General features: G+C 40.5%; 1 protein-coding gene across 1 annotated transcript; it reads left to right on the top strand.

The window, feature by feature from the left end:
• Positions 1-6,077: 6,077 nt before the first annotated feature.
• sec22a (SEC22 homolog A, vesicle trafficking protein) lies at positions 6,078-19,414 on the top strand. Its single transcript, XM_080412393.1, has 7 exons — positions 6,078-6,214; positions 9,078-9,291; positions 11,987-12,150; positions 12,530-12,709; positions 15,269-15,387; positions 16,578-16,643; positions 18,589-19,414. Exons 2-7 carry the CDS (start codon positions 9,110-9,112, stop codon positions 18,787-18,789), a joined length of 912 nt encoding a protein of 303 aa, XP_080268519.1. The 5' UTR covers positions 6,078-6,214; positions 9,078-9,109; the 3' UTR covers positions 18,790-19,414.
• Positions 19,415-24,266: the final 4,852 nt, after the last annotated feature.

Here is a 24,266-nt window from a genome sequence, read left to right as displayed (position 1 = left end):
AATGTCGACTGCGACGACTATGTTGTAAATATTTCTGCTAAATTCTATATAAATGTATTATTGCAAACAAAACCATTATGGGCAAATGCTCGTCACTTGTTGATTTAAGATCTCTGCATTGAGAAATGGAGCTCAAGCACCTCTGTATGGAAGTAGACATCGTAGGAAGTCGTGTATACTGTTGTGTACTCAACACCAGTGCAATAATTCACACAATTCATTTGTTTATATTCAAGTGCTATTAGGAATGTGTACTATATGCTACTGCCCTATGTGCACTCGGTTCAACATGTGCAATAATTCATATTTATCTACCCATGTTAACAAAATTAGCCGCTGGATTTTATAGAGGCTGATATTGGATGGATGGATAGACAGACCTGTATTGATCCCACAGTGGACATTAAGATAAAGTAAGTCAATATATAGATTTTGTTTTACATTGCATAATTTCTATCTTTACAGTATCTGTAAGTATTTAATACTGTTGTTATTCAGTGTAGTAACCCAACCTCACAAAGACAAATTCCTTGTATGTTGTGCAAACATACCTGACGTCCAACAACAATATACACGACTCGGCAATAAATAGAATTTGCCCTTGTGGGGTCAGCGCTGATGGACACCCTTGGTGAAAGCGCTTTATTTTGCCTGTGTGGGTTTTGACACTTGTACAGCCTCTCCATCTACAAAAGAAAAACAATTGGACCACTAGCAGCGCTCAGCACTACTGACACTGATGATGTTTTCACTTGGAAACACGTCACTGTTGTTGAGCGACCTGTTGGACCACACATTTTCACCAAAACATTTGCTTTAAAAAAATACATATTCAAAGATTTGCGCAATTTTTTTTCAAAATGTTTCAAAAATAGTTTCAGATCTACAAGCTCGTAGCTATGACCTTGTAGATCTGCTATTTTTGAATAGCCAAAGAAATAGAAAATGACACAGATGGTCCATTTCACTGAGTATAAAGCTAGGGTTTAAAGGGTTAGTTCACCCATTTTTTCCCCTATCAATTACACACCCCATGAGCCTTGAATTCATGGAGATTTTTTTGTTTTTGTCGCTTGCCCAAGGCTTGCTCACAACTTAAGAGTGACTTTGGGATTGAAGTTTGCTCTTTTCACCCTACCCGCTTTAGTCTGTGAGTCATACAAGTATGCTTAGATAAACAGCCGTTGTTGCGGTGCACATAGCGTATAGGGTCTGATTAATGCCTGTGAGCACAGGCAGAAATACCCACTCCATCCCAATTTCACTTTAAAGGATTTTACGGGGGTTTAGCACACCTTTTTCACGGCTGGTTGCATTGCTTATGGTTTTCTGCGGGGCAAGTATTTCAACCTGCAGAAAATGAGCATAAGAAATGGAGGGCGCCGGGTGTCAACGCAAAGTCAAGGTCTGTCCAATATTTAAGTCTTCCAGAACAAAAAGCCATTTTCCATGTGTGAGTAATTTTATTTTTGTTGAGCTCTCATCTCCTTGACCTAACCCTGTTCCCTTTCTGCCTCACGTTATAATAATGTTATGCATCTCTGAGCTGTCTTTGTGTTTATTCGTGACACGATACAAGGCCATGATAATCTTGTTTATAAGAGTATTTCCACATAGCAGCATTCTGTTTCTCATTCAGTGGCTTTTGTAGAGACGATTGATCCTACAATGTGTTTGTGGTTTGTAGCAGAACTGTACAGCTGACTCAAAATGCCACCACATGGGGACAAATTGGTGCAAATAACAGAAGTCAGATGAAATAAATAAATATACCTTTGAGTATCTGCTCGGGAGAGATTAATGTTTTCTCCTGCTTTCTTCTCAAGATGCAGTAATCAAACACTATTTACGCCCTCTCTAATAGCTCCATATGTCTGCATGGCTCGATGCAGCTGTCAGTCAACAGTCATAAGAGAAGCATCCTTGTATATGATTGCTGATGGAAATTGGTAAATTATAGGTTGGGGAATCGTCATTGTCTCTTCATAAAGAGGCTCATGCTCAGCCTTAATCGTTAGGCTACGCCGCCAAGGCAAAAGAAAACAGTGTTGTTTTAAGTCCAGGCTTGCTGTTTTCACAGAAATCCATATGTTGAATGGTGAGCATTGATCAAAAGTTCATGTGTTTGCAGTTCAATTGGCATTTTGGGTACAATCTGGCCTAAAAGGTTTCCAGATAGAGTCATTTGGCAGCCAACAGCCAATGTTTGTGTTCAATATTGATTTACAGATTGCTCTTACTAGTATGGCTGATTGCACAAAGATACCCATGAGGCGCACCTACTCCATCTTATACCAAGACTTACCAATGACAAGTCCTTCCCATGTTGAACATCCTTGTATTGTGTTCCCTATTTGCGTTATGTCAACACACACACACACACACACACACACACACACACACACACACACACACACACACACACACACACACACACACACACACACACACACACACACACACACACACACACACACACACACACACACACACACACACACACACACTTTATCATACCAATTCATGATCATACATCAGATGGATTGTTATTATTTGCATTCCTAATGACATAGTCTGAGATTATAGCTGTTATATATACAGTAACTGTTAACTGTTGCATTACTGTTCTCTTTTTATGCAACTCATGAGAGATGCATAAAAAAAGAAATTCTGGCCATTAAACCGAAATATGATTTTATAGCTAAGGGCTTGATGTAGAAACATTTATATTAATAATAATACATTTTATTTATAGAGCCCTTATGAAAACAAAGTTGCAAAGTGCTTTACATGAACCTGAATAAAAATCGAATCATGATGATGTGTGCAAAAAGGAAGTGTGAAATAAAAACAGAGATTAACAAGAGATTGGGCTAACAAAGGAAATCTTGTTTAGATTTGCCCCAGTTCTCGAGAAACCCTGAATTATTCATACAATATATTATTATTATGATTAGGTTATGCCCACAACAACAACAACAATGCTGATATAATTTCCTCCTGTTTACACTGCGTGTCTCGTTCTCACCTGACATTCGTAGCACTAAACAATCCCCTCGACCAATGGCTATTCATCAAATTGTCAACCAGAGCGCACATCCATCATCCAATGCTCCCTCTCTCTCTCCGTCCCTCCCTCACACATGCACACACACACGCACACACGTACACACACACACGCGCACACACACACACACACGCACACGCACACACACACACACAAAGTTTGTATTACAAATATTCGTGAGGACATCCGCATTTAAAATAGCAGATCTACAAGTGCTGCGATGTGTTGTGAGCTTGTAGATCTGCAGTATTGTTGCACGACACCGGCACGCAACTAAGTATAAATCGAGCATAACTCTAACCCTAACCCCTAAACTTGACCTCTAAATGCCTAATCCTAACCCTAACCCCAACCCTTAGACCTGACCTAACCCTAATCCCAACCAGATTGTTTTCCTATATGTAAGCTTAAAGGGATATTTCACTTTCAAATAAAATAAACATTAAAAAAAATATTTTAAAAAAATGAAAGAAGTTATGGCAAAATCACGGCCCCCTCACACATTAGTAGGACACTCTAGTGCGTGAGGGGGGCCGTGATTTTTCCATTACTTTTTTCATTTATTTTTAATATTTTTTAAATGTTTATTTTATTTGAAAGTGGAGTATCCCTTTAACTCTCCTTTATTTTTGTCTACCATGAAACACGCATTTATCTTGTAAGGACCAGGAAAAGAGCAGGAACATTGTCATGTCTATTTCTCAAATTCTACTTTATAGTACTTGTGGGGACATTTGGCACTCACACACACACACACACACACACACACACACACACACACACACACACACACACACACACACACACACACACACACACACACACACACACACACACACACACACACACACACACACACACACACACACACACACACACACACACACACACACACACACACAGATACAGGTCCCTTCAGGCTGACATGTTGTCTGGGCTCTGAGGAGATTACTGTGTATGTGTGAGAGATGAGACAGGAAAGTGTCTCTGTATTGTTGCACTCCTCTTTTAGAGATGATTACATTACACTCCATTCTGACAGGGACTTATTTACACTTTATAATGCGGATGTTAGTTGAACGCCTTATTTCGATTTCAAATTGAACATCAAAACTGCTTATGCTGTCTGTGGTTAGATGTACATATTTTTGATGTCTTTTTTTTTTTTTTTACTTTTTTTTAAAGAAACAATCCTGGGTACGAGATTCAAGGATTGGTATTAAATGGTAGTCCTACGGTATTTGCATCAGTGAATGGGTCAAAGGGCATAGAAAATTGATAGGTTCTTGAATAATTCATGATTCTTTCTAAAGGGCACAAAATGCTTGCTTTTACTGTACATCTGCATACACTGAAGGGGCTTCTCAATGTTGGTTCGTAGTCGTACATGTATGTACATGTTCTGTACCCTTAATCTACATTTTTCCCTCACAATCATTTATTTTACTTGTAACAGAGTATTTCTATATTGCAGTATTGGTAGTTTTACTTAAGTAAAACGTTTGAGTACTTTTTCCATCACTGCAGACTACTCTAAACATGTAACCACAGTCAGCAGAAATGAAACAGACTGATATTTGTGGTGCTGATGAGAGTCACAGGCATTACCCACAATGCACAGTGAGACAGCCACGTAAACGTAATCGCGCAGCTATAGCGGTCTAGAAGATCCCATGGCCTGGAGGAACGGCCGGTCGGGCTCTGATTGGCTAGTTGATGTCTGTCTAGCTACAATTACACACACACACACACACACACACACACACACACACACACACACACACACACACACACACACACACACACACACACACACACACACACACACACACACATTTATTTAGACCAGGGGTCTTCAAAGTTTTTCAGGCCAATTAAGGACCCCTCAACATATTGTATAAAATTGTGTCGCAGCAGATTGAAAATGTTTATAGCATATTTCATAGACAGCACGTCATTGTGTAGCATTGTGTTGGGTTCATGATGTTAATATGTATTTTCAGACAATTAACCACTTAAACCCTCAATACTTTACGGTAGAAAACTTGTACTTGGTTTTCTCTTTTTTCCCCTCTACACCAAACCTCTTTGCCATAAATAGCCGATCTGCTATTTTCGGGTAATGTTCCCCTCCAAATAGGGATGCTAGGGTTGAGGTGGTTAATGCAACAAAACAAAACAAATGTTATCACACAAAGGTTTGGCGACCCCTCTGTAACTCTGAGGACCCCCTAGGGCAGTGGTTCTCAAACTTTTTCATGTCAAGGACCCCCAAATTGACACTTATTAGCCCGCGGACCCCCATTTCAAAAGATATGCCAGGGAACCCCATAAGAGAAGAGTTTTTACGGCTCTAGCAGTAATTCTCAACCATTTTCATTACAAGTACCCCCAGTTTGACATGCATTAGGGCTACGGACCCCCATTTAATGGCATTTCTATCTCTGGGACCTGGTCTGGGACCCTAATTTATATTGTAAAATCAATGTTAATTTAACTCAGAGAGTGTACAAATGGAACCAAATGGACCCGTTAGGGTCCATTTGGTTCCATTTGAAAGTAACTAAGTACATTTACTTAAGTGCAATGTTGAGGTATTTGTACTTTACTTGAGTATTTCCAATTTCCAATACTTTTACTTCTACTCCACTACATCTCAGAGGCAAATATTGTACTTTTACTCCACTACATTTATTTGAAAACTTTAGTTACTAGTTACTTTTCAGATATAAATTATGATATACTCTCTGAGTTACAGGCACATAAGACCCTTATGATAAGGGTCCATTTGGTTCCTAAATATCTATCATTTAGCTGGGGACCCCCTGGAAGTGGAACCCCCTCAAGCCTATAACATAAACCAGAGGCAGCAGCGTAGTAGTAGACAACTGCAGAGAAGAACGTGAGCAACGTCGTTGCCCTGACAACCATATATTACCTCGCCCAATCGCAGCGTTGTTGCCGTCCCTCCTGCATATGGGATGTAGACTATTCTTCCTGTGTGTGTGATGGTGCCTGGTGCTGCTAGCTCTGCTCTGTTTAACACACAGTTATATGTTCTATTCATATTACCGACTGATAAAGAATCACACGATGCTACACTCTTGAATATATATAGTCTCGTCTGACAGTCAGAAATCCTCTCAGGTTGGCTCATACTTTTTCCCTTGGCTCCATGGCATGCTGCTGTTTGCACCGTTAGCTACGTCCGTTAGCCTGCTAATATTGGCTAATGTAATAACCAGGTGTAGGTGATTGCATTCTAACCTGTTCTAACGTTAGAAACACCAAGTGAAAAGGATGAAATGTCCACTCGCACGCCAAATGTTGTTGTACTGATGTTAAACGTTTTGATTTTGACTGCAAACGTTACTGTCACACAAGGACTTTAGAACAGGCTAGCTGTAGAATACAACTCTCGTAGACGTATTTATGATTCTGACGTTTTCAATCTACGAGAGTTGTAGGGTTCACCCCCCATGGAGACAGGGACTTTCTGCACTATGCCCCGTAGACACTCCAAACATGTACAAATTGAAAATACCCCCAAGCCCCAAATGTTAACTGTCTCTACGCGGTAGTAGTTTAATGTAATAATCCATATCTTTCAATAAATAAGTGTTTTAATGCCGTCTGTGGCCGAACGCCATTTTTTCACCCTCGTTTACTTCCTCTTTACATTTAGTGTAATTCCGGGTTTCACCGGATGCGCCCCGTCACTACCGCCCATTGGGAACTTCCGACAGAATCGGCCACAGACGGCATTCAAACACTTCTTTATAGAAAGATATGGATTATTACATTAAACTACTACCGCGTAGAGACAGTTAACATTTGGGGCTTGGGGGTAAGCGCCTTTATTTTCAATTTGTACATGTTTGGAGTGTCTACGGGGCATAGTGCAGAAAGTCCATGTCTCCATGGGGTGTGAACCCTACAACTCTCGTAGATTGAAAACGTCAGAATCATAAATACGTTTACGAGAGTTGTATTCTACAGCTAAGAACAGGCAATGGTGGGACAATTTTTACTTGAGTCAAAGTATCAATTCTGCAATGTAGAAATACTCTGTAAGTAAAGGTCCGGATTTTAAAATGTACTCGAGTAAAAGTACAAAAGTATTGGTATCAAAGTGTATTACAATATTTTGAAAATAGCAGATCTACAAGCTCACAATGAGTATTTCTGCTATTTTCAAATGGCCAAAATGTATATAGGGCTGAAGTGGTTAATGTATGTTTTGTAAGTTTTGTAACTTCTAACTAAAGTTTTCAAATAATTTTAGTTGAGTATAAAAGTACAGAGATGTAGTGGAGTAGAAGTGAGAGTACTGAAAACTGGAAATACTCCAGTAAAATAAAAAAAATACCTCAAAATTGTACTTAAGTACAGTACTTACGTAACCTAATTTGTCTGTTTTGCCCCTACAGCTACACTACTGTACATGACAGGACAGGTAGCCTACATACCGTTTGTGTGAAAGGTTTTTTAATACTGTGAGGGTTCTTCTCCTGAGGGGTTTAACGGCAGCTTGCATCGTTTGCAGTGGTGGAAAGTAACTAAGTACATTTACATTACAAGTACAATGTTGAGGTATTTGTACTTTACTTGAGTATTTCCAATTTCCAATACTTTTACTTCTACTCCACTACATCTCAGAGGCAAATTTTGTACTTTTACTCCACTACGTTTATTTGAAAACTTTAGTTATTAGTTACTTTTCAGATATAAATGATGATATAATGAAACATGCATTAACCACTTTAGCCCTATTTTATACCCAGGCTATTTGAAAATAGCCGATCTACAAGCTCACAACGCGTCGCATCGCGACGCGTTGTGAGCTTGTAGATCTGCTATTTTCAAATATTTAGTACTTTTACTTTTGGTACTTTTACTTTTGTACTTTTACTCAAGTAAATTTTTAATTCTGGACTTTTACTTGTAACAGAGTATTTTTATATTGCAGTATTGGTACTTTTACTTAAGTAAAGAATTTGAGTACTTTTTCCACCACTGATCGTTTGATGCTTCTCTGTGAGCTGTCTGCCACGACTGCTTGATGTACGGAACAGTTATGGCGATAATGCATACCTTGGCTTGTGGTGCTGTCCATGGTTCTGACTGAAGCCCATGCATTACGCACACATACAGTAGAGTAGACTTGTATTTTACAGTTCTAACTCAGTCAGAAAACATTGCCATTACTCCTGATCATTGGTGGAAAAAGTACTCAAATGTTTTTACTTAAGTAAAAGTATCAATACTGCAATATAGAAATACTCTGTTAGAAGAAAAAGTCAGGAATAAAAATTTTACTTGAGTAAAAGTACGAAAGTGTTGGTATCAAAATGTACTTAAAGTAGCAAAAGTAGAAAGTACTCATTATGCCGAATGTCCCGTTTCACAAGTTTTCAAATGTATAAAATGTATGTATGCAAATCTTTTGAAAATAGCAGATCTACAAGCTCACAATGCGTCGCGAGCTTGTAGATCGGCTATTTTCAAATGGCCGAAATGTATATAGGGCTGAAGTGGGTAATGTATGTTTTGTAATAATAATCTAAATCTACAAAGTAACTAGTAACTACAGTCTTCAAATAATTGTAGTGGAGTAAAAGTACAATATTTGCCTCTGAGACGTAGTGGAGTAGAAGTAAAAAAAAAACTGGAAATACTCCAGTAAAGTAAAAAATACCTCAAAATTGTACTTGAGTACAGTATTTGAGTAAATGCTAATTACTTTACACCACTGCTCCTGATTCACCAAAAAGCCTAGGCTCATCTCTGACCTCCCCCGTTGCTGTAGCTCGGGTTACAGTGATGGGGGAGGTCACAGATGGGGCTACAAAAAGACCATAAACTGTAGTGTATTTCTATTCAACAACACACAGGTTAAACACTGATCCTTGTTTTGTAGGCTAACACCACACTGAACAGTCTTTACTTGACATTTCAAATGTGTAACATACGCCGTCACTGAGTTACTATCAATTGTCTTTCTGCGTAGGCCTGCGGTAAGAGAGCAGTGAAAGCTGCGAGATGTCAATGGTGCTGTTTGCCTCCGTGGTGAGGGTTGGGGACGGCCTGCCCCTCTCTGCATCCACGGACTACGAGCAGGACAAGGGCCTACAGGACACCAAGAGGCATCTCAAAGGACTCTCGAAGAAACTCAGCCAGTTTCCTGACCGCTGCACTCTGAAGACTGGACAATACAACGTCAAGTAGGTCTCACACGAGCCAGTTAGTTTGGGATGGCATGTAAGGCTGGGCGATAAATTCAATGTTATTGTTTATCATCTTTGAGAGGATCGTGACTATGGCAGTATGACAATAATCTGATATCACAATACACATTTTGTTATGCTAATTGATCTAACCCAATTGAACTCAAAATATGATATAAATTGGTATTAAGTCTTGAAGATTTTTTTAAAGATAATTATGTAAAATGCATAACATTATCGTGCAGCTCACTACAGTTAATATAAATGATTTTGCTAACATAAGCTCTATCAGTATATACTGTACAACTATATCGCTATCTACTGTAGCAGCATACAGTATATGATAGTGTTGGGCTTTGCAGCCTATCACTGAACTGTACTGGTTTCACTGAACTAGCATAACAACACATTTAACACATGATCGTGATATTTAGCAGAGAATGTTTTCCAGAATGACTGTGAGGGCAATATTACAATACCTACAATAACTCCTAGATCACCAACGATGAGCCTCTATTATTTGGATGTAGACGTTTTCCCTTGACAGTGGATGTAACAAACTAACTGTATTTCTGTAACCCTACATTGATCATAAGCTAGTACCCTACATTGAGCATATAAGCCTGTAAATGTATGAGGAAACTATAACCTCCACCCCTGCCATTCCAGCCCAGCGGGGATAAAGATATGAGAATAGTTGAGGAGAGAGGTCGGAGGTAGCATGAATTTGAAAGCCAAATGAGGAAAGCGAAAATGGGCATCAAGTATGAGTGCAGAAGTGTCATAGAAACATTTGAATGTCAAATACAACTCTACTAGATGTGGCAAGAATGTACATGTTAGAAAATGAACCTTCCCTGTATGTCAGTGCATGCCACTATTCAAACATAATTTGACATTATTTTCTGAGCAGTTTGAATTTATTTTGACAATAAATGTCTGACAACCAATCGGTCAGACATAATTCATCAGAAGATTCCCACATAAATGTGGATGTTCATCAACTCTTGTCTGACATTATACTGTATGCCTGCCTGGTAGTTCTTTCTTTTAATTAAGGGCCACTAATGCTTGAGAAAATGCTTTGAATTCCTCAAGCACGCCGCCACCATTGATGGGGTAGTGGGTCGCATTAAGCGTTAGACATCAGCTTGTAAGAAAGTAACACCAAGCAAACTGTCTGTACTCATCTCAAAGCAAAGACCCTTTGATATGACTTCCTTTAATCAAGGCAAGCCATCTGCCTCTGACGGAGTGACAACAGAATTTGCCAGGCAGCTCTTTTAAGTCATGGGGTAATCTAATGGAAGGCGGAACAGATCAGTTAGGACAGTGCTCTACCTGTGATATTTGAGATTCCTGACACTGTGTGGGCTGTGAGTTCAGTACCACCGTTGCCAGATTTTGAGAGAAACAAGCAGACCGGTCTAATGAGGTCTAATTAATACAGCATCAAAATCAGTTGAACCACTTAAACTCTTTATGTATCGGCTATTTACAAGCTCGCAACACGTTGGATCGTGACATGTTGTCAGCTTGTGAGAGTGTAGATCTGCTATTTTCATATAAGCATTTGGAATATTTTTGAAATAGTTTAACTACATAAATCTTGTATTCGGGTCCCTCGCACAAACTATTTTCAGATGGAGGCCAAATACATATACATTTTGGGGATCCTTGACATGAAAATGTTTGAGAACCACTGGTTAAAAACTACAATATTGTGACTTTACAGAAAAACAAGCCCAAAGTCGCTTATAATAAGTGGTCTTGGCAACACTGGCTGTGATTTCAGTAGCCTGTGATTTCAGTACTCGGACTGCTCCATGCGCACAATCATCTGGCTTTCTTCACAGAGTTAATTGTAAACTCTCATTCCTCCAGCCTGTGAGGCGTAGGAGTCATTTGTTGTTTGTTTAGACAGTAAGACACCAAAGCTGCTTAGACTGACAGATACTTGAATCAATATAACAACAAATCTGTCTTTGGTGTTTTTTAAATAACCACTTATTAATGCTGGTATCGGTTCATAACACTATCCAATATCATAATTTATCATGTGACTGATGATGGCTCATTTACGCGGAACAACTTTTGTTTATTTTGAATGTTTAGTTTTGAACTTGATATTCCACTGCTGTTTTATACTTGTTTTACTAAATTGTGGCTGCAATTTATTAAAGGAGTTGTTATTTATTCCTAGATTTATTTATGCTCATTTTAAGTTATGACTGACTGTTAAACTAGATAATAAAATGCAGTGGTATTGGACCAAGGTCCATTTAGATTGTGCTACATACTGTATAATAAGCTTCCTCCTCTATATTTCTTTAGATTTGTGTATTCCCACAGTCCATTAACAAAACGCTGCTGGGTGGAAGTGCTTCTGAAAGACTAGCAGCTGCTGAAGTGCATCTGAATCTGAGAGAATTTGGTGCATTCGAGTCTGGTTCTCTGGGTGTGAAATTATGTTTCATTAGCCAAATCGGGTAATTAATTGGATTCAGTGGATGCGAATGTTCCCTGGCAGAAGTTAGGAGAGTAGTGTTGGTAGCAAATATGGCGTTTTCTGTGTGCTTCATATCCACCACACATGGCACGTTGTTCTTGTTTGTTCTTTTTTGGTATCTTTTGAGAGAAGATCATTTTGTAGCAAAGTAGTGACTGTGTGCCTGTGTCTTTTGTGTGTCAGTTTCACTAGCTCTCTGGGTGTAGGCTACCTGATGGTGTGCACAGAGAACTACCCCAACGTGCTGGCCTTCTGCTTCCTGGATGAGCTGCAGAGGGAATTCATCGTCACCTATGACACCAAGCGCATCAACAGTGCCATTCGGCCGTACTCTTTCATCGAGTTCGGTGAGACCCTGAACAGCTGCCTAATCGGGAACTATTAGGCTTGCACGCATGCACACCAAATAATTTGCTCCAGATACAACAGATACATCATTACAACAATTAGATCCTTGTGTTCCTTGTGAACCGCGAGGGACTTGCATGTCTGTTCTATGTCATTGCCTTTGGTTTCCTGTCTCTAAATAAAGAAAACGTATGAAAAGAAAAGAAAAGAAAAGCGAGTTTTACAGGGCAGGATTTGCACTTTTAAGTGAACAGATAGGCTTTGCCTAATTTCCCATGTGCGCTATGCACAGATGAGTTGTGCAGGTGCGTAATTAGCTTAATATGGTACTACATGGATTGTGACCCAGTTGTTGTTGTGCTAATCATTTCCCTCCAGACACTTTCATCCAGAAAACAAAGCAGCGCTACAACAGCCCCCGCTCCCTGTCAACAAAGATCAACCTGGCTGACATGCAGACCGAGATCAAGCTGCGGCCGCCGTACCAGCTCTCTCCCGAGGACCTGAACTCCATCAATGGCTTCTCTCTGCACACCCCCTCCAAATACAAAGGCATAGGTGTGTTGGAAGGCATGGATGGCATAGGCTTGTTTCCATTGTGGTCCATTGTACTCAATTCATCAGCAATACATACAATGCATTACATCTCCGTCCAACACCACTAGCAGCAAGATATGTATTTACAGAAAATAGAAAAAGAGGGGTGGGTGCAGGGGGCAGAGGATGCCACTCCCACCGAGCTCCTTACATGAAGCCCGCTGAGGGAGTGCGTAGTTTGGCTCTCTGGGGGCAAGCTGGTAGGAGATCGAATTCTAAGTCCAATTGAAATCTGAGGCCAGCCATGTTTCTAGGCATGTTTTAAGTGTGTATAGGGAATCAAGACCTTTACTGTCTGTTGGAAGGACATTCCACATTTTGGTGTCAGTGTCGTAGATGCATTTTCCCCCATGTTTGAGCGGAATCTAGGGGGGGGACAAGTTCAGTGGAGCTGCCTCTTGTGTTATGCCCGTGGGCATCTCCCACTCTAGAGAAGCAGTTAGACAGGTATATGGGCAGATTGGGCACTGTTCCTCTGAGTATCTTACCAGGCCCATTGCAAGTTGCTGTATTCTTGCTTGTCTTCTACCTTGAGCCATCCCACCTTGAAAAGTGAGCTGGAGTTAGGTGAGTCTTGGGTTTGAGGTTTGGTAGTAGTCAGTCTTATCAGTTTGTTCTGAGAGGTTTGTTTCTAGTGACATTGGGGTGTTCGTGAACCATGAGGTGCAGGCAATAGTCAAAATGACAAATGACAATTAGGCTCTGGCTACTGCGGCTAGAGTCCTTAGTGCACCCTTGTTGACAAACGAGGAGAACCTGTCCCAAAATCTTGTTCTTTGGTTGACTTTCACAATAACTTTTGATGAATTTTTTTTCACCGGAAACGTTAGCTATCCAAAATAGTTCGAAATAGATAAACTCATCCTTGCTTGCGAATATATTGTCTCCGACTATGACTGTAAATCCAGTCCTCCTGAGTTTGTGGTACTATACCCAAAAATAATGGATTCTATTTTTCTCAGGTGTAATAACAGTTTGTTATCGGAAAGCCACGTCCAGATATTGCAGAGCTCAGTCCTGAGGTTTTTTCCAATGCAATTTGTTGTTCTTGTCCAAGACCAGGATCGCAGAGTCATGGGAACAAATTGCATGCAGTTACATTCTGATATCAGGTTGTTAACGTATATTAAGAACAGTAAGGTAGGGGTTTTAGGTGATTAGCATGCATTTGAACACGTGCTCCATCCTATTAGGAGATAGGCTGTGATGGGAATACTATATTCTCCCTTACACATTTATAGTCATAATACTTAATTTACAACCAGTACTCCATAGATAAATGACTCATTTAATTTGACAGTGTCCTTTAATTTTCAACCATTTTACCAGCCTATTATGTTTTAGGTGTGTTTGATGTATTAATGTACATTGAATACATGTAGTGCCCTACATTACTTCAGCATCAGCTAAAAGCATTTAGAATGACAAAAGGCTTGTTTCCATCTGCACATTTTAGCCCCAAAGCAAGCTTGTGGATATGTCCCATTGTCCCATTTTAGCACTCACACAGTATTCCCCATCGTAGTCTTGGTTTGGAGATATCCTGGAAGTGGTCCAGACTTAATCACTCGCAAGCAGGTTGCCTCTTTGCTGATGGCCGACTCACTGGAGGACATGTCTCACAGCCTGTTATCAGACTGGAATGTATTGTGTGTGTGTGGCTTCACTTCAGTCCTACCCGTCTATTGCTCTGTCTGTGGGCCACCTTTTTATATACACGTTGTCACATCTCAGTCGCCTCAAGATAAGTGAAGCCATTCTGGGTCACTGTCGCTATTTGTATCCTCCACTGCCCTTCTCTCTAAACGCAGGTTAGAGGTGTGATCCTCTGCCTCATCCTTTTTATAATTAGGAAATTGCAAGGCTATTCAGTAAGATCCTGCACGTAATTCTGAACAGTAGAGTTCATCCGTAAAGTCTGATTGTTAATCCCTTGTGTCAGTTTAGTTGTTTTCATCAGTCACTCAAAGGCTACGATGCCTACCCTACACTTGCTTTGTGAGTCCTTGATGAGAGGAAATTATGTAATTCAGTAAGAGTAATACTGAACAGAGTTTTGTAATTCAAACCACTCTGAACACTGTTACCTGTTCATTTAGAAATGTGTTGTGGTTTTAAACTTGGCTCGGGCTCATAAATGCAAAGCTGGACAGGCCTGTGCTGGGCTAGGGTTTTTTGGGTCCGATCAATGCTCTTAACACAGGCTCACTGCTTGTGCATCTTGTGTTTACTGCCCCGTCACACACCCCTCCTTCAGTCCCATTCTGTACAACATGATTCTATTGCACTTTGCTTTGTTTGAGAAATTGAAGACGTCCACGTGTTATATTAAGTGTTCTGTAAAAGCCATTTCCTTTCAAACTCTGAGGTGAATTTAGCTGATAGCAACTCTCTCTCTATCTCATTTACATGTAAATGACATTGTAATGCTGTTTGCAGCCTTTGTGGAGTCAAAGAAAGCACAGAGCACATTACTTCAAATTTGAACTCACTCTACTCCTGTCCCTCATTCCCTCCCAGCACCCACGCTGATGTTGGAGCCTGTGGCCCTGCCAGGCATCGTGTCCTGTGTGCTCAGTGTCCTTTGTGGGGGCCTCAACCTACTGCGAGGGGTCCACGCTATAGAGAGCATCCTACAGGTTTCTACTTTTTTTAAATTGTTTTGTTATTCTACCAGTGATTGTAACGTGGTTTCCCAAAAGCGCTTGATTGGATCTGGCACACTCCATTTGGTGCTCAGTAAATAACGTTTGATCATTTTTAAGCTTGCTTGGAACGCTGTAATGTCATGAGAGGTACATAAATGAGAGGGTTTGCTCATGAGGTGGGATAGCTAAACCGTTGTAAGGGAGGTTAGAGCCAGACCGATGACAGATGTATCGGTCCGATGTTGATCCCGATGTTGGACAGTCCTAGACCACCAACTACCAATGTTTTGACCGGTATTTTGTCCAAAAGTGCAAAATAAATTGATTTGGTTAAAGTTTCTATTGAGGAAACTTTACTTATAAGCTAATGAATAAATATAAATGGCGAACAGATTATTATTTGTACACATGGATTCGGGTGGCTTCAGAGCCCATCCACGTATCTCTATTAAGCATTATATAAGATCAATGTAGAATCAATGCGAGCACAACTCGATGCAAGTGATCCACTGTTTACCAGGTGCATGGCTCGAAAGAGTTCAATATCAGGGAGAGAACTGCCAGCACTCACAGAAATGTCCTTCAGGTACTTCTATACAGAGATGGGCACAGGCAAACCACGTGGTTTGCCTGTGCCCATCTCTGCATAAAGGAACATGAAGGACATTTCTGTTAGTGCTGGCAGTTCTTTCTCTGGTGTATACTGTAATATAAGATGCACATAAACACTTAAGCCACACTTGAACACTTGGTCCTTATAGACTGGGAGCGTGAAAAATCTATCTATTCATGTGGTGATGCCTCATTCATACAGGCTGATGCTTTTATTTGTGGATGTACTCATAACACAAACGGCAGTTTTTAAATGAATGTGAATTCATTGTACGGCATAGACGCTCCCAGTGTGTAAGTACCTTTTACTGCTTGTATATCAGCTATTTTTTAAAGCTTTTGAAAACTACACGTCGGCTGCATAATTGCTGATAGCGATGTTGTCAAAACAGTCGAACCGATATATATCGGGCTGGCTCTAATGGAGGTTCAACTCAAGTCCATTACGTTGCTCTTGTCAGAGGGATTTGATCAAGCCTAGTGAAGATATGGTTGGTTGGTGAGTGCTGAAAAGTATTATTTCCCCCCCTCACTTTCTCCCTCTCTCTCTCTTCCTCCCCTGTCTCCAGAATGACGATGAAGACTTTAATTACGTGATTGCCTTCTTCCTGGGCACAGCCGCCTGTCTGTATCAGGTAAGTGATAGTCTGCGGTAGGAGAGCAACCCGTCAACGGCTGACTGAGCGGCTAACGGCCCCATACTTTACAGCTCAGCAGCCTGTCAGCTAGACTAACGTTAGCAAGGCTCAATACTTTCCACCTCACTGGCTTTTCTCTAACATTTTCATCAGCTCGTCTTTGTGCGGCTCGTACGCTGAACGGGAGCCCCGCAGGTGTTTCAAGATCACAAATTGGTCGTGTAATTAAAAAGTTATTGCACCCGGAGCTTCGGCTGAGCGGACGTTACTGTCCCGTGAAGGTCATGGTAAAAATACAACAACATGGCATCCTATAGGCCTGTCGCAATTATTGCATGAACACCTAATCACAGTTAAATGAGATATTCACAATTATTTAGGATTAATTGTCATAAATCATAATAATTTCCATGTTGAAAAAGAGCTTGTAGCTCAGCTATTTCCACAATTTAACCATTTTGAAAGCATAGTTATTAAATATTGCTGTCATTTATATAGTACCGTTATTAGAAGGATAAACCCCTTGAGATGCACCATCGCATTTTTGAGCGGGTCCTTAGCACAAATGAACAGGGCATACAATACACAAACAATACAACAAGATACATCCATGCAGACAGACAAGACGAGAGCTCTCCCAAAGCTAGCCGCTCCCACCCCACCGGTAGTAAAAATCATATGGAGACGAAACCCATTAGTACAGGAAAACCATAATACCGATACAGACATGCACATGCAGTAACATGCAGCAGCATGCTCAATCAGGGCACAAGCAGTACCATTGGGATAAAACAGCATATACATGTACATGCACCTTAGAAAATACATATAAATATCAATACATTAGATACAGGTTTGTTTGAAATAACAATTGTTAAGAACAGATGCCAAGAGCGATTTGAACCATGATTAGAAGCATGAACAGGGTGTTAGAAGGTGAATGAATGAAAATAGATAATTTAAACACATTAAGGGAGGTGATAGATCTACGTGAGCTTGGTAGGTTATTCCAATCAGAAGGGGCTTTGAATTTAAATGCACGTCGACCACATTCCTTTGAGCTTTTGGAAAAAAAAAATCAGAACCCAAGATATCATGATTTGAAAATGTTCTGCTCCATTCACTGCTGGTTTAACTTCTGACTGAAAAAGGCTGTATCTCGGCTCCTAAGCACTTTTTTTTTTACAATGAATTTTGGCTCTGGCACTCAGAGCCAAACTGCCAGAAATAAGTCAGGCACTGAATGAGTTAAGTTATATGGTGATGTGTAAGGGTCTAGACATTTTTTCAAGTAATGAGGATAGTTAAAGAAAATACATTTGAAAATAAACTGCAGCCAGTGAGAATGTCTTCGGGAATTAGGTGTTAAGCAATTAAGAGTCTCATACATAGAGCAGTGGTGGGTTCTATAAGGGCATCTTAAGGACAAATCCACATAGACTGTTGTAGGTTACATTAAGTGGGTAGAGGTTTGTTTCTGAGGTATTCTGATGTATGATATCTGCATAAACTAGTATTGGTAGTAATAGCTGTGAAATTATTATTTTTCTGATCTGAAGGGTGAAACAGTTAATGGACCGGTATAGTATTTTCTGAACTTTATTTTCTGAACAACTGAGTTTATATGCGTCTTAAAAGAGAGCTGGGAATCGAGCCAAAGGCCCAGATATTTGAACTCATCAACTATCTCCAATGGTGTTCCATCTGAAAAGTTAAAAGATTTCTTCGTATATCTAAGTCTTTGTATATTTTGTTGACGAGACAAACAGAAACAGAAATGTCCTTTTTGTTTACATTCCAATGTTTATGTTCCAATGCCAAAACCACAAATCGTTAATCACAATTATTTGCGTGACAATTAATGGTCAAGTAAAATGTCACGATTGTGACTGACAGCCCCTAGTATCCTAATGCTCCTGTGTCCTGTGTTCCCGGCCACCAGTGCTACCTGTTCACCTACTTCTCCGTCTGGAGGAACAGCAAGTCCTTCCTGGCGTTGGCCCTCATCTGTCTGGCCAACATGTACCTGTATGAACTGAGGAACGTGTGGCAGATCCTCTTCCACGTGACGGTGGGCGCCTGCATGACGCTGCAGATCCGACTCAGACAACCCCTCGGCAAAGCCCCCGACTACAATGTCTGACCACGGCCCCCCCCCCCCCCTCCGCAAGCGGAAGGACAACAAAAAACCCTGGAATGCCCCTCACCCCCCCCCGCCTGACTCTAGGAGGTGCAGCATTAAAACTGCATTCAGCCATCTTTTGGAACGAAGCCTCAACGTCGACAGCTAATAGTGGTGTGTCGAGGTGGAAACCTTGTATGTCCAAAACCATTCCTTTTTTTTGGGGTATTATTTCAAAAACATTTTAAAATTGTGAAAACAGCCGATCTAAAAGCTCACAACGTGATACAACACGTTGTGAGCTTGTTGATCAGCTATTTTCACTCCTTTTTGTGCGACACTCTTGTATGACGAAGTAGGGCATTCATTTAAGAAATAACATAAATGTTGAAATATGGAGATGGAAGGTTTCTGCCCGACAGCAACAAAATTCTGATTAACCCATTGAGACCTGAAGCCGATTCTAAATGTCTCCTAAATCTCAACAGTATTCTGAAAATCTTTTTCATGTCAAGGACCCCCAAAATTATATGTATTTGGCCGCGGACTCCCATAAAAATATTTTGTTCCAGGGACGCCCCAGAAGCAAAGATTTTAGTTAAAAATGTTCGCTTTAAAAATATATATATTGAAAGTTTTGCACACATTTTCAAGATAAAAAAAAAATAGCAGATCTACAAGCTCGTAGCGCGGCACTCGGTGCCGCGCTATGAGCTTGTAGATCTGCTATTTTTGAATAGCCCAAAGTGTAAAATAATGCTTTTTACCTCAAATCTAAAAATGACACAGTTCCAGGTCTTAATGGGTTAAAGAATACACAGAAATAAGGATATGACAACAAGGCTACAAACACGAACTGTGCTTCTATCCAACTGGTGGAGCTCAGTCTACCATGGACTATGTCTACATGTACAGTAGGTACTGTATGAACTTTGCTGGAGCCACACAAATCTTTGAACCCTCAGCATTCCTGTTATGGGGGCAAACATTCGACTAAAATAGCAGATCTACAAGCTCACAACACCTCGCAATTTGGGTGAAGATATGTTTTGTGCAAAAGTATTAGAGCCCTTGGGAATCTGGTCAAATAAGTAATGGGTTTGTGTGGTTGTGGTTAAAGTCAGAGGTTTTTATGTTATCAGAGCAGGTGTTGAGTTCCTTCTGGAACAGCCATAACTGGATTAACGTTGACTTGAGACTATGCAGTGCAGCGCCGCATGATCCTCCGGTAACCGGAAAAGTGGGTGCCTCGATGTTAAATTGGCTATTTTCTTCCCATTTTTCAATTTTCAGATTTTTCAAAAATAGCAGATCTACAAGCTCATAGCGCGGCACTCGGTGCCGTGCTATGAGCTTGTATATCTGCTATTTTTGAATAGCCAAAGAAATCTAAAGTGACACAGATGCGTTCCAGGTCTTAATGGGTATAAAGTAATGTGAAGTATACATGATTAGAACATGCTTGAACATTCGACAATTAAGGCCCAATATTTCCACAACTGCTACAAAACCTGTATATCCAGTCATTTTGAGCATAAACAATAAGTTCAAAGGTAAAATTAGTTCTGATAATGATGTACAGGGCGTGCATGTTCAAATCATGTATACTTTATATTACCTCAGACCATTTTCCAAATTCTTAATTCTGTTTATATTTTGGAAAAAAATTGTCAAGTTATTTTCTTTTTCAAAGATTTTTTATGCCTTTGTTGATAGTATAGTAGGTTGATAGGAAATTGTGAGAGAGAGACGGCGAGTGACGCGCAGCAAAGGCCGCCGGGATCGGGACTCGAACCCGCGACAGGGCTACATTGAGCCTAGGTGCGGTGCGGGCCAAAATGTGTCAATCTAACATGGAGATGCCCACTCTTTCCTTGCTGCCCACTCTTCCATTATCCGTTCCTCCTGTCACCGTGGGCGTATCCTCCAGGGATCAGGGCTCAGCCATCATGTTGCAGATGTTTATAATTACGCTGTAGTTGCTTTTTCCTGCTATTTATTTGTCGATTGACTGATTGTACGTATCCCGGCCTGGTTGCTAAAGATCTTTTGTTTTTTTGTTTTTACAGATTTTTATTGCAGTATTTGAAATGTTTTATAATTTAAGATGGTTATTTCTATGCAGATTGACTTTCTATTTATCACAAAATGTCTATTGCTGCAACATGCAACTGATGTACAATACAGTACAGTACAACTAATGTGCATATACAGTGCAGTACTGTATAACTGCTATACATTATTAAAGTCTCTGTCGGGTAGAAACCTCATACAGTATGTCCAAAACTGTTACTTTTTAGGATTCAAATAAATTAAAAAAATGCGAAAGTAACTGATCTACTTGTGGATCTGCTACTTTTGATACTTTTGTGTGACTGTAGTATGATCAAGTTGGGCATTAATTAACGAAAAAACACATATATAAGAGGTTTCTGCCCAACGGCAACGATATACTGTACTGTATAGTCAGTACAGTACTGTACAACTACTGTACATGTTCAGTCCAAGCACCCTGCCTGCAGCCCTATATGTGATTGACACACAGCCCTGGGCATATACCGGTGTCATATGACGATATCAATAAACAGGCTGTCTGCTGCCACAGTATCCATGCGTTGTGCGTCGTGTTGTTCACCTCGGAGGCAGAGTCCATGTCAATGCAGAAGCCTCTGGCACGGCTCCCTTCCGAGACCTCGCCTGTGCCGGCTAATGACGAGTCTGACGAGACCAAACGTTGCGCTCCAATTATCTCACCTTCTCCAGTTACTATGCACACACATTAGCACCGCCACCACCACTTGCATTTAGCTGTTACGTTGAAGTGGAGGTTGTTTTCCCCCCTGTGATCTCAAGTCACCTCAACAGGCAACATAAAACTAGCAGACGGAGACGGGTGTAGAGAGAATTGGAAACGCTTTTGTTTTCTAGTGTCAATTAGTTCAGTGATCATGTTGTCCTAAGGGGTCTTTAATATTCATGCATTTTCCATGGACAGAGCGGAAAGAATAACTAAAGCATAGCCTCAGAGCTCTGCTCCATGTTACACTGGACTTGGCACCGCACGCCTGTCAGGGGAGCGCTGGATGATTCACCAGAATGTTCTGTGACCGCACAGCTTAACAACAGTGGTACCACACCTACATGACCTAATGGCTCATTTCATAACACAGGCCTGAAGTGATCTGATTTGAATTGTGCTTTTCTGGCCCAAACGTGCATTTATTTTTCTAATTCTACTTTCCAGCATAGCAGAGAGAACATGGAACCTAGCCAGCTCAATTTGGCTCTGAATGCGTCGGATTTGTAGCGTGAAATAGGCCTAGATGGCAAACAAAACATCTACAGTTGGAACACACTTTTGTACTCTGGATAATGCGTGACCATGTTGCAATAGACTGGAGATGTTTGTTGTTCAAAACATAAGAATTTGAATTTGGCCAAATCTCTGTTTACAGAGAAGACATTGTTCCATCGTGACATAACCCAGTCTTTTCCTGGACGTTATCTGCTTGCCTCTTAAGGATTTGGTGACTGAACTCACAGCTTGGAACATTACATAACAGAATTATGAGACAATGTTCCAAAACATAACAGAATTATGAGACAATGTTCCAATGATATATTTCAACAGAGAAATTGAAATGCAATTTCTGTGTTTGATAATTGTTGTGTTCAATTATTAGTGTGATTGTAAGATCCCATCAATGGCAGCATTGCAAGGAATTGACAACAGGCAATCAGGGCTTATTAACCACGTTAAACCTGGCATCCCTATATTGGTCATATTATTTATAGGTGAAATGTTTGTGAAAATAACAGATCTACAAGCTTGTAGATGGGCTATTTTTTAAATAGAGCTTCCGTGATTAATTAATTAATTTAAACTAACACCGTGATGACGATGCAGGGTTAGTGTAGATTAGTTAGAATGTACTTGACTGGCTCTAAGCTCTGGTAAACTTTCAACAAGAAAAATGTTTTGTTGTTTGTTTACCAAACCAAAGATGCAGAAACCAGTAATGTGAACAGTACAGTTTCAATTGCTACATGCCCCCCCCCCCCCTTTTCTGCTCTTTGGAGAACAATCAACAGATTGTCTTATGGCTCAGAAGCAACAAGCCATTTTCTCTGGCAACACCCCCTGTGCAGAGGGTATTATGATGATTATGTTGGTGATGATTATGATAATTACAGTTATTAGCGGGTGCTTTAATACAAAGACCAAGCATTCCTCCAGAGGTAGATTGAGGATTAATGAGGCAGGGGCACAGTGTTCCAGGCTCCATCGTCTTTGTTCGGAAGCAGCCTGAACATTAAGTGGGTTGATTATAATAACCGCCGAGTTGCTCGGTTGCAGCAGGTATTGTAGAAACTGCAGACTACTTGAAGTGCTATTTGAACTCGAATGCACAATAATTGATACGTTACCAACAGTGTTTGTGACAATGCCCACACAGGGTGATTCTTTGCCCCTCACAGAGGTTCACACAACTGCGTTGAAAAGATTACATTTCATTTTTAAGCCTTTCTGCCTGCTTGAGGAAAGCCATTTTATTCAATCTTGCCAAAACATATCCTTCGGCTATCTACCTGCAGCCAACTCATCCATCTTTGTGGCTATATCTTTGTTGTTTACAAAGTTATTTGTTTTATGTCAGGTTTGATTAAATAACCTTGCCTTTTCCGCAATGTTTTTTGAGACCAACTAGATGTTGTAGTGGGCGTATACCACAATATGAAGCTGAATTCCACAGAGAAGAGGCTGGTAAACACTGTTACTCAGCAGCAGTACAACGGCCTTTTGTTCCATATCTGTCCATTTGGCAAAACGCTAAATTTACTCTGAAGATAAAGTCCATTTACTCCGGGAACATTAAATTTCAATTACAGCGCTGCATTTTTTAAATAAGTTCCGCGTCATTTATGCACTATTCTAGCCTGAATTTCCATTTCGTTTCACTTCATTATTCAGTCTGAAAGTGCCCTCATTGCTGCCGTTTTTCTGGGCGTTGCTGAAGAGGGAGTACTGAGCGATTAGTTAATCTCCTAACCAATCACAAGCCAGTCAAATATTTTGTCACCGAATTTGGTGTAACACTTTATGTATAGTCCCTTAGGCCTTAATTTCCATTTAGTTTTTTCCAAACGACTTCATGGCATCAATTCCATCCACTAACGCTGCTGCCACTATTGTTGTTTTAACTGTCTCTAGCTGTTTACTTCTTTCAACGCATTCAAAGGACGCTGATTGGCCTACACACTGGACGACAGCAACACCGGAGATTCAGGTGCTGGAGCTGTTAAGCACTATTCAACAAGAAATGGACACATTGTTATATTGCCGGTGCTTAAAACACTTAAGCCCAGTGATGTAGTCAACGCGGTCCATGGCTCAGTGTATACACAGAAAATAAACGTAAAAAAATGCCTGGAATATCACTGAAAAAATGCACCGGTACCATGGGGAGGGGCCAGGTGGGGAGAAAGACACATTCACT

This window comes from Gymnoscopelus braueri (genome assembly GCF_963280865.1).
Source record: "Gymnoscopelus braueri genome assembly, chromosome: 18".
NCBI lineage: Eukaryota > Metazoa > Chordata > Actinopteri > Myctophiformes > Myctophidae > Gymnoscopelus > Gymnoscopelus braueri.
Note: the sequence above shows the minus strand (reverse complement) of the source record. Positions and strands in the feature narration are given on the sequence as shown.

Coding starts and splice junctions, on each gene's coding strand:
- sec22a (XM_080412393.1), top strand. CDS start 9,110: ATGTCAATGGTGCTGTTTGCCTCCGTGGTGAGGGTTGGGGACGGCCTG. Junction 12,151..12,529: donor GTACTCTTTCATCGAGTTCG/GTGAGACCCTGA, acceptor ATTTCCCTCCAG/ACACTTTCATCCAGAAAACA. Junction 12,710..15,268: donor CTCCAAATACAAAGGCATAG/GTGTGTTGGAAG, acceptor ATTCCCTCCCAG/CACCCACGCTGATGTTGGAG.